The sequence below is a fragment of the Tyto alba genome, unplaced genomic scaffold (genome assembly GCF_018691265.1).
Source record: "Tyto alba isolate M040663 unplaced genomic scaffold, T.alba_DEE_v4.0 Super-Scaffold_2, whole genome shotgun sequence".
NCBI lineage: Eukaryota > Metazoa > Chordata > Aves > Strigiformes > Tytonidae > Tyto > Tyto alba.
The window spans coordinates 78863259-78875276 of record NW_024881282.1 but is presented as its reverse complement, the minus strand read 5'-3'; the positions used below and the strand labels follow the sequence as shown (position 1 = coordinate 78875276).

Here is a 12018-nt window from a genome sequence, read left to right as displayed (position 1 = left end):
TTTTTTTTCTTACTCCGTCTCAAAAATAATGTCATATTTGGCAACTGAAAGCTTCTCACTCCTGCATCTGGAAAATAAAACCATCTGGAGTGACGATGGCAAAGCCATTGTGTGCACCCAGGCTGCTGAATGAGACAGGTTGAGCTTGTACAGCCTTAGTCAATGTGGCAATGACCCTCTCCATGTCTTTTGGAAAGAAACAAAAGGGTAAACTCTATGTAACTGCAGACTTTGAAGTATGCAGCTTGCAACTCTTGGAGAGCAGTTTGCACACTGCAGAACTGTTTTACACAAACTCTTTATACACAAGACATTAAGAAGACTGGCTCCCATCTGATGTGGCTAGCTCAGCTGCAGTAATCTTAAACCCAGTTGGCCTGTCTTTATGGTTCTCCACGCTTGACAAAGTTGTCTCTGATTTTGGGACCAAAAATTAGAATAAAGGCTAGACAGGTTAATAATGGGCAGAAATGAGCAAAGTAATACTCGAAAAATCAGATATTTTCTCCTGGAAAGTCTGTAGAGTGGCAGTATTTGTGACGTTTTCTGAAATAAAACCCACAAATTGCAATTATATAAAGGGATTAGGTTGATGACTGGTAAAATTATAACTTCATGCTACTTATTAAAAAATAAGAAGCCCACTTTTCAATGTTGTTATTGAAATATCTCTTCCTCTAGAAGAGTTATTCCAGGTTTACAGCAAGATAAGTGGAGGAATAATCAGAAAATTATGCCTAGAAGTGTCTACAGCCTAGGGAGACTGGCTGGCTAGAGGGTGTGGGTGGTCTTGCATAATTCTCAATGAAGGAATCGCAGTACTGGAATATTTGGCAATACTTGGAATAGCTATTCAACTGCAGTTTGGAAAAAAGTTGACATATTTTCCCTTTTTCTTTCGGTGTGGGGCTTCTATTGTGGAATGTGGTATGATTTCATCATGACAATATCTGTGTAAGTAAAAAAAAATAAAATTTTAATAGTGTCTGTTCTCCATAATATAAAGCTTCAGTAAAAATGCACTTAACCTTGTGGGGTATGTTGGACTGATGAATGTGCCACAGAGCCACGTTAATACATTTTGTCAAACACAAGTAAGTGACTTCCTCTCGTTGTGTGTTTGCCTTTGCTTAGAAAGCACATTCCTCCTGCACAAAATTGGCAGCTGCCCACACTTCAGTGGATCTGCCCTTCCTTCTTCATTCTTCAAAGTAGCAAATCAAAGATGAAAAATTCTCTGATAGTTTTTGATAGTTTTAATAAAATAACACTCTGTCATGAGTGATTCCCCTTTCAGTATAAGTATTAAAAAGCCCCAAGAGCAAAAGTCAGTTAATACTCCATAGTAATCTTTTTAAAGTCCATGAGTTACCAGGATTTTAGGACTTTTGTGTGACTCATGAATTGTAAAAAAAAGACTAATCTACTGACATATGTGAACGCTCTGCTTAAGGTCAACTATTAACTGGTATGTCTTTTCCTATCAACACATGGTCCCCTTCACAAAGAGCTATTGAGTGTTTTACTGCTCCTAATGTGTATGTTGAGCTGCTCAAGGTGACAGATTGTTCTTCAGACATGCTAGAGCTACTTCTGGTCCTGATTCTCCAAAGACTTCATTTTAGTACTATTATTTCTATTTATAAAAGATTGAACTATCTCAATCCAATAATGTTTAAACTCCATTTTCAATTCATTTAGAAAATATACTAACAAGTATTCAAGGTGTATATTTAAATCAGATCATATTTAGATATTGTTGACATTTCTATGTTATTTACTCTCATTCCAAACAAAGCAATTAAATTTTCTTCTAGCAAATTATACATTTTAGCTCTAGGCAAAGAGGGCTCCTGTTTCAGCCTGTACTGCCTGAACTGCCTTTCTCCCTATCCTCCAAGTGATCTTGTTAATTAGTTAGCCTGTGATTTTATGAGCATTTGTAAATCTATTTTCTCCCCTCTCACTCTCTGTCTTTTTCTTTTTGATAAAAATGTAATTAAAACCCTTTCAGACAGATTCAGAAGCTAGCAAGTGTGCATATCTGTGATTTCCAGTCCTTGTAAACCTCCTAAGTCCTTATACAAAAAAGCCAAATTTCACTCTAACGGTATTAAAAAAAAAAAATGTTAAGACTTCTCATGTGTGAAGAAGAGATAAAGAGATAAAGAAAAGGTCAAAGGTCCACCTGATCTTTTTGGGCCCCGTGTGGTTAAGGCACACAAGAGACTGGCTAGTAGCACATCTGGCTGCTTATGGCTCTTTAGCCAAGTGACTGCGTACCCATGTTTAATCAGCTTCCCTTGCGAACTGGCTGAGGGTTGGATTTTAGTTTGAATACTGCATGAGCAGTGGCAAAATGCTTTAACAGCTCTCTTATCTCACCCCCTTAAGTGGAAAGAATCAATACAGATTTCTTCAAAGAAAAAGAATATCAACAGTGCAAAGGTGACTCGTTCCAAAGTTTTGAAAAGAAATATTCAGACACTCCTTGTTCTCTTCCCATACATACAGTTAAAGAAACAGTCACATTATATCCTCACGAGTTGAAAAACAGTATTTTAAATAGCATACTTTTTCCACAGGTACTATGTAAAATATAAAAAGAATACATTTATTTTTTCCATGTCTTTACACTAAAAAATCAGAAATAAGGCCAAGAAAACAATAGGTAAAATTATTAGATTCTTATGAAATCTGATACCTTTTAACTAGACTTTTTCCAGTCATTCCTACTAATAAGGTAAAAAACCCCAGAGAAGTTAATCAATACAAAGTAGAAAGGAAAGTATTTAAACTGAAATAAAACACATCTTTTCTTCTGGCTGAGGCATTGTTTTAAAATTTTTTGTAACTTCAGAGATACCTCTGATTCCTCTCACATTTTTTAAATATGTAACCATTCCTTTCAAGGTTAGAAACATTATGTACAGTCTGTCTCTAAATTTATATGTGCAAATTAATTTTTCACCTGTTCAAAAGTGACCTGTGACTAAAAAGGTATCATTTCCATCTGATCTTATAAGCAAAACTGTCATTGTACTTAAATATTTATTTCTAGACAAGTCAAAAAAAAAAAAATTAAATCCATTTTCTAGATGGTGAGGTTTTACATCATAGTTTCATATTTGGCATGGGCTGCCAAATTAGTCAGCACAAACAGAAGGCTTAATGAGGCTGAAGAGAGTCTTGCAGCCTCCTTAACTATAAGCTAACTTTGTTAAGCCTACTGCAAGATGTACACAAGAGCTGTCATTTGTGCACCCCATTCCCCATGAGGGAATAAAATAAACCAGCATTGTATTGCTGACTTCCAAATCACTAGAGCTACATAAAATCCATGCTAGTCTGAGCAGCGAGGTTCCCTGGGGATATGTAGCCCATCTTTCTGGAAAGCTATGTTTGTCCCCTTCACTGTGGTGCTGCATGTGAAACTGGATTGCTATCCCTCACTCCCTGCTTTTTTTGAGGCACGTACATCAAATCTCTGCTTCTCTTCTGAACTTCCTCATAAACAACCTTCTGACACTGAATCCTTATGCCAGCAGGGAAGAAGAGGAAAACATATTATTTCTTGTACTTTACCACAGGGGATCCTAAATTAAAAGCTTGACAGAGCATCCTAGATTTGCTAGGCCGGAAACCCAGGAATGGTATAGTGCAGAAATGACTCTGCGCACTCTCACATACGGTAGTTTATCCACAGCTTATCAGTTGATAAACTCAGTGCTTTGAACTTGGGCTGGACATGCTTGCATACTATGGCTTACCAAATTCTTCGAGGTAAAGATATTTCTTGATTATATTGAACTTTTCAGTAGCAAGTGGTTATGTGGGTCTGCAAATAGGAAATAATCATATTTTGGGAAGGTCCTGCTAAAAATTGTATTAGTTTCAGTAACATATGCATCAAACATCCATATTAGTATAAGATATCTACCAAGGAAGTCAATTATTTTAGTGTCTTAATTTACATATTAGGGATTATATTCCTTATGTTAGGAAAGTCCAGGCTGTGTTTTCAGCATCGTGACACCAGTGAATTTGAACTAAAGCATGATGAACGGTTGATGCTGAGTGATTAAATCAGACCTTTAGAGGACTATATGATGAGTGGATCTAGCTCATATACCCTTATGCAGGTTGGACAATTTGGGTATAACAGGCTGTGTGAGATATCTCCACTTCCCTGGATTTCCAGTCTCTGATAGCTGAAATTTGTTTTGTTCTGGCCAATACAATGAAAATTGAGTGTCACAAAGGCTTTTGTGATGTTAATAGTAGATATTGCACAAATATTTTGTTGTTTCTCCTGTGAGAACACAACTTTTTTAAAAAATAATACTTACATTAACTTTTTTGTGGTGGATTAGAAGGATCCATCTTCTAGTATAGTAGGTGTTAAACTGCCTAATTATCAGTGAGTTGTACACTGTCTACAGAGGAAAATCCCAGTCATTGGAATCTCCAAAATGCACAGTTCAATAGTAATAATAGTTCTAAGGAGAGAGTTCACTGATGCTTTTGTTTTTCATTAAAAGGGACAGGAGCTATATAACCTATCCTCTAAGACCAGACTTCTAATACTAGGGACCAAGTTGGTATGGGCTTTATCATTGAGGAAAGCCAAAACTAAATTCACTGACTGATGAAAAAAGGACGGACAAAGATTAGTATTATATCATTAAGGATGGTAGTTATTTACATATGGAATATATTATAACCTTTTGTTTTATTGTCAAACAAAATTTTTGGTATTCATAGAGAGCTGTCCACAACATCATTCTCCATACAGGGTTTACTGACTTGAATGTTTGGTTAAATTCCAAAAGCATGGAATAGAATTTTCTTTGAAGGCCAGTAAATGTTTATAAAAACTTTTGGAGATGAATAGGAAAGTGGAAGACATTACAGCATCTGTCCAGACACTAGTCTTTCCAAGTAAAAACACCCAGATAGTAAATCTTTAAAAAATCATATTTTAGTGAGTGATTGTGTGGTAAATTTTGTTTAATGAGAAGAAAATTTGATCAGTTATAAATTCCCTCCCCACTTGCTTGAGTAGCCCTAAGAGGCTAATAAACTGTAAGCTTCAGTACTGAAAAAAATAAAACTAATAAATCTGAGTATGTGAGTATTTGTTTAGGGATTTTCCTTCCTCTTATGAATGGCATTGAGTTTCCATAGTCTAGTGGCATGTCATAAGGTATTCTCCTCATCAGTAGCTTGAAGGTTCCTTAGAAAGAATAATACCATTTCAAAGAGGCTAAAAATCCAGAAAAAGAGTGGATTTTAATAAATGAAATTTGTGGAAATCAAATATCTGTTACTATTTTTGTCTCTTGCTTAAAAACAATCTTGATCATCTTTTATGTCAATCATGGTTTATTCATTGTCAGTTGTTGTCAGTCACTGAAGCAATAAGGAGGGGCATTATACTGTGCAACCACTGTGCTCACATTTACCCAGTGTTGTGCAGGCAACTGCTGCCTCTCCCAGTTTATCTGTGCTTTCCTAGTATATCAAATATACAGTTATGAGAAGGTTTAGTTTCACCTTACAGCTGCCAAATATTACGATAAAGTTAATAAGGCCTCCAGGAAAAGTGATGAGCACTAGCTTCTCAGGCTTGTTATGAAAGGTCAGTGAGTATTTCAGAGAGGGCAAAGGGACTTCATTTTAATGGCACTATGCTGGTGAGTCTCCTAGGTGCCTTTGAAAATCCTGTCTAAAAGCTTACAGGGAAGATTTTTTTAAGTAAAGTAAAAAAATTGTTTTCTCAAGCTCTGAAGAGAGACTTCTGCAAATGATGTGGATGATATTCATATATATTTAATGACTACTGTTTCAATTTAAGCTTTTAGTCACAGACTGTAAATCTTGATTGTATGTTTATCTTTTGCTGGGGGACATATGAAATAGAAATATCATTTGTTAATTTTCTTTAATATTACCATAAATAAATGCATGTAGACAACCCTTAGCTCCTGAAAGCTGTCACACATCTAAGTGAATCAAAACATCGTACCTTTCAGTAGCTGAAGATATTTTTCATCTTCCTATGAAACTATTTAATAATTATGATAAAAATTAAGTGGAGTTATGTATCATATTTATCAATGCAAATAATAGTCTCATAAGTGTTCTTTCAATCATCAGATCTCTAGTAGACAGGTATAAGTCCCAAAACTGCAGCCTTTGCCTGTATGTTGTCTAAAGCTTGTCAAAAATTGCTGTCCAAGTAATTTTCAAAGAAAAAGTTATGCTTCCAACTAAACATGTGTTTTACAGAAGGTGCATACTTTAGGCACACTTTTTTTTTTTTTTTTTTTTTAACAGAGCACATATCCAGAAATATTTTTGGTTTGAGAGTTTTGTTTTCCAAAACATCATTAGCCCATGTTAATCTAATAAATTAAAAAGCTTAGCTGACTGATTTTGGATAAGACATCTACTGTTTTCTATAGGGAACTAATGAGCAAAATCTTTGCTGTTTGCAAAAACTAGGCTTTAGAAACAGTGACAAGCCATATTGTCCCAGACAAACAATTTGCAAAGGGATGTGGACTCAGTTCTTAGCTTTATGAATAAACATTATAGTAGGGTTTAATTTTCATATGTGCTATGTATTTGCCACCTTTTTAGAGTCACAGGGATCACAATCCAATATTAATGCTCATAAGGTAAGAAAACACAATTATATGTTAAATATTTGAATAAGGACAAATTGATTATTAAAGTTTTATTTTTCCATTCCCAGCTCTTGAAAAATATCCCTTCTGTTATTACTGAAAAGAAAAATAATCTGAGTGGGGGCCAAAACATATTGGCCAAGCAAAGACAGGAAGGCTGAGCTTTCCTAAGGGCAGCAAGTAATACTCACATTGCAGATGCTTGTGCTATTCCTGTAACAGGCCTGATCCTACACTACTGAGATCAAAGGATATTTTTCGTTTCACTTCATTGAAGAAAGTTTTATGTGGAAAAATAGAGCTAATTCTACAGTTCTGATAGTTTGGTCCAAATCCCATAAACGAACAACAGAATAAATGGACACATTTAGGCTTCACTGAGTATATATTTTCTTTCTTTTAATTAAGCCATGCATGGTGATGAAGGACTAACAAAAACTTTGGCCTCAGAAACAATAAAAACCTGTTCTTAGTGAAGCTCCCCATTAGGAAAGGAAAATAAACTGTTTTTATGTAGTTTTCATTGATCTTGTGGATTTTCTTCCGTCATAAACTTCAAAATGTATTGAATACATTGATTAATTAACATGATCTTCCTTAAAAGCCAAAGCTATAAATAATCATATCCATTAAAATAAGAATTAATTGGATGAGTGAATAACAGCAATGCCTGATTTTTATGAGACATGTCTAGCTATTTAATGTGCAAAAGAATAGTATTCAAACTGGGAAAGGAAAACTTGTTTTAACTCAACCATTGAATTATTACCAAGTGTCTGATGAGGGTTTTTCTTATCTTATTGATCCTGCTTGTGTTCAAAGATGCCTTTATTTAGAAAGAAATGCAGTTGTGAAGCGAGAAAGGCAACTGAACTGCATTACTAACTTGTTGTCTTTACTATTTCAGAGCTGCAAGAAACTAAGACCTCTGAATATCACAGAATATCCCACAGTCCCCTGGATTACAGGATATTATTCATGGATGAAGATCAGGATCGGATCTATGTGGGCAGCAAAGACCATATAATGTCTTTGAATATTAATAATATAAGCCAGGACCCTCTCAGTGTAAGTTCAAGATTTATTTTGGGAATCCAAGGTTGTTTTACTACATACCTTTCTTTTTAGACAAAAAAAAAAAATGTGTATTTCATCATTTTGCAGCAGGCAAAATTCCAGGCCCACACTTTATTGAATTGCTAGTCCTTGTTTTGTGTGTAATGCAAGAGGAACAAGCTGTTAGCATGGCTGTTCCTCAGACACTGTTTAAAACTGACCTGTTTGCTCGTTTTGAAGCGACATTCAGCATGACTTGGCCTCATAAGGAAAATCTGTGTGGGATGATAGTTTCTGCTCCTCTGCAAGATTTACTATAGTTCAGAGATGCAGTTTTAAAAGAAGCCTGTAAGGAAAAGTAAGATACATGCTATCCTTTTCAGCCGTTGGGAAGAAACCAACAGGGAGAGAGTTGCCTTTAACCTTCAAATTCTTTGTTTTGTATACAGAAGTCTGATCACTGAACTACTTTCCAACCTTTTGTTATGTCTGTGTCAGCCCTTGCCCTTCAGTTGGGTAGCTAAGACACCTCCTATTTAGGATTTTTTGCCACTATGACCCACATCTCCCTCTTGCCATCACCAATTTTCTATCTCCTTCTTTTACTTATCAAGATGCCATTTTCTAAGGACTCTCTGTGTCACACCTCCCCAAACTTTAGTAGGCAGCCTGTATATGAAAATAACCAAATTATCATATGTTTAAACTACTTCTACAGATTCCTTTCTTGTTTCCAGAGCCAGTTCAAATTCAGCTTCTCTGCTTTTAAAATAGGTGGTCTGCAGAAGTACCTGTGTGCCCAGAAACCTAACTATTAAGCTATTCTCTCTCTACAGATTTTGCCTTGCCTATCTTTAAATTATCACAGCTACAAAACTACCTTAACGGGTACTGTAAAGGCCTTGTTCTACCAAATTCATCTGATCCCTTAATCTATGGGCTTTATTACTGTACTTCAGGAGTATTGAAGGCCAGAGATATCCAGCTTGCAGCATCAAAGTTAAGTGGCTTCCTTAAGAGGCAAGGCTTTTAATGTGTCAGGAGAGAAAGAGCGGCCCCACTGGAGGGTGATTAAGCACAGTTAAATTAGGCTTTTCTCTGAATCACCCTGTGGACATGCCTGTCTACCTGAATTGATTGTGCAGGGAGTACAGAGAGGCTAACTCTAACTTACACATTTAAATTAAATGCCTCTCGTGTGGCAGCATGAACACATCCTTCCACCTCCTAATGGTACAGAAATCTTCCTCTGAAACAAGGCTGCCTTCTCTGATCTGAAATAGCTTGTGTGACCTTTTTGCTAATTCCCATCTCACCAGTGATCCAGCCACACTTGTCTGGGAGCTGCTGTGATCCCACACAGCATGCTCCAGCCATCACTTAGCAGGTTGGTTTTAAATCTGTTCAGAGTTTGGTTAGATAAGGAAGCCTCTGTTGCATGGAATATATTCTGCAGTATAAAACTGTGAGGCAATTCAACAGTCTATTTAGGCCTGGAAAAACTGGAATAAAAAAAATCAGCAGAAAGCAAAAACACACAAAATCTTCTGGTGGCAAATGTGATCACCCATATTTGGCTCAGAATTAATCTCTGCAATTCCACATGTTCTTTTTATGTTTATGTTTATTTTTGTTAATAACAGATACACTTTTCTAATCTTATGCCTCTATAGAAACCCTGTATACATGTGCATACATACTTACAATTCTCTACATATATATGTATGTGTGCATATATATATAGAGAGAGATCTTTTAAAGCTATTATTTATGTTATCTTGAGGCTAAATGTTATCAGGCTGTCACCTACTAAATTTCTAGGGAGAGATTTCTAATGGATGTTTTTTTCTATTTCAAAATCAAAATAAATAATGGAAGAAGCTCAGTAGTTTCAGAGTTTGAGTATAGATCAGATAAACATTCAGACAATGAGGTGTCTGTTTGTCAGAAAACTGTCTGTAGTGAAAGATATCTTAGAAAGAAATCAAGAAACCAGTCTGAAATATTAAGATTTTAGGCAGGCTTTATCATAAAATATTCCAATCCTTTACTGTCAAAACCAAAAAATTTTTATAAGAACTTTTCTTTTAATATTTTATTCTTCTGGTTTCTAGTGTGAACAATACCTAGAAATTCAGTAGAAGCAAAAAAGTAAAGATGGACAGTAAATTAGACAATGATGATGAAAATGTCTCTTATTTAGAAGAAAGAAGCTTAAATAAATGTATCAATTTATCTTAAAAATATTTAATAAAATTCAGTCATATCAGCCAAACACCTGGGCCTTTATTTTGTTTACTTAATGCTCAGACAGGAAGTTGTTTTCATTTATCAATGATAATCCTTGTTTGCCTTGTAATCAAGATGTAAAAGATATCAAAATATTAATTTATTAGTGTAATTTAGGCAGTGAAATGTTTTGTTTGAATTATGTAGTAAATATGTTACTTAAAAAGATACTTCTTTCCTTACAGATTTTCTGGCCAGCATCAGCAAACAAGGTTGAAGAGTGCAAAATGGCTGGCAAAGATCCTACAGTAAGTTGTAATCCACATGCATACACACACACAAATTACATATTTGGCAATAAAGTAAGAGCACCTTGAGTGCAGCCAAAACAAATTGAAAGAAGTGTTTGTTTTTCTTTTTAAATGCTCTTCAGGCCAAACGATAAAGTCAAATTATGAAAAAACAGGCTATGTAAACAGAATGCACCTTCAGACTTTGGCAGATGGAAAAAGATATGCACTGTCCACTTCCTCGCTTTTTTTTCTCGTTGCTAGTCAAACTAGGTAATAGTACTTTTCCAGATATGTCCTAGGGATGATGCTGAACATCCTGCTGAACTGTTGTTTCGGGTGGGGAAGTGCTCTGGCTGCCCGCTCACCCCAGAAATGGACTCTACAGGCAGGGGGTACCCACTGTCTGCAGCATAAATACCCCAGACTCGGGAACACCTCAAACACCTCTTTCCACTACTTCCTCAAAACAATGCCCATATAAATATCTGGAAACCAGTATGCTTTCCTAAAAAGAGGTAAAATAGATCTCTGAAATCACAGGAAACACAGCCCATGGAGAAGTTATATTGAGTCATTTTGTACCACAGCTGATTATTTCCCATCTAAATGAAGACTCCTTCCAAAGGACCTAAGTCAGATGGTAATTTCCCTATACAATCTTTATAGAAACTAGATAAGAATTAAGTGTTTTGAAAGACCTGGTGAGTGGTACAATACAGCAGATCCTGCCATTGGCAGAGTTTTATATTAATGTGGTTATCTTCCTAAAGTAATTTGAATTTACAGTCTGTACATGCCTAGATTCTATTATCAGAAGACAGATAAATTCTAAAACAAAAAGCAGAAAGTCACATTCTATTCAGTTACCTTTTGACTTTTTACCAGTTCTGCAGTACCTAAAGGTCTTTATCCTGGTTTCCTTTTTAGCTCTTTAGATACAGATGTTTTCCAACAGTTACTTTAGTATTAGAATTCAGTATCTAATCTGAGCTAGAAAATTGCAATTTCTTACTATTAAACTTATAAGCAAAACCAATGACATTTTGCTTATATTTTTATTTGAGCAAAAATCTATGGAAATCAGAAGCTTTCACCTTAAGTATAATTGTCTTTGGAACATACTCCTCAGCATATATCTAGGATCATAATGAAGTGATTGAAGGACTCAAGCAGGTGTACATAAATACAGCTTTTAATTTCAGAAACAATAGAATTAATGCAGAAGTCTACTGAATTTAGTATAAAAACAGTTATTTATTTCAAAGATCTCTATATCATGGCTGGTATTTCTGTTTATTTTAGCTACTCATTTTGTGTTGTTAATTAAGCCTACAGGTGACATGCAATTCTTATACTGCAATATTGCAATAATTCACCTGAGTCCATTTTATAAGAAAAATATGTTTGGGCATTAGTTTCAGAATCCATTGCAAATGCTGATGAATGTAAGGAAACCAGAAGGTTGGCCTACTGGACTGTTGCTGTAACACTGCTTTTTCAAAACTGTTGAGAGTAATTCACTATATTGCTGCAGAGCAACAGAATGATTCTTTATGAATAATTATATTATGGTTGGTATGTAGTTTATCTGCTTTCTTTCCTGATAGCTATGCTAGTGAAAAACAAGTATTTTTCCTATTGAATAATCTATTCTTCTATACATTTTTACATTGTTCTGGTTACTGCAGTGAGCAGTAAATTCCACAGCTAGTGGCCTGTTAAGTTGCACTAAATATGAAAATAAGACA

The 12018-nt window shown here is 35.3% G+C and overlaps 1 protein-coding gene across 2 annotated transcripts in view; it reads left to right on the top strand.

Annotated features, from left to right (window-relative positions):
• Positions 1 to 12018, top strand: part of SEMA3C (semaphorin 3C) — a 122468-nt gene that overhangs the window by 60157 nt on the left and 50293 nt on the right. For both annotated transcript variants that reach the window (XM_033004631.2, XM_033004638.2), the window contains 2 exons: positions 7600 to 7760; positions 10223 to 10285. In XM_033004631.2, coding sequence (XP_032860522.1) covers positions 7600 to 7760; positions 10223 to 10285 — 224 coding nt within the window. The remainder of the gene's footprint in view (positions 1 to 7599; positions 7761 to 10222; positions 10286 to 12018) is intronic.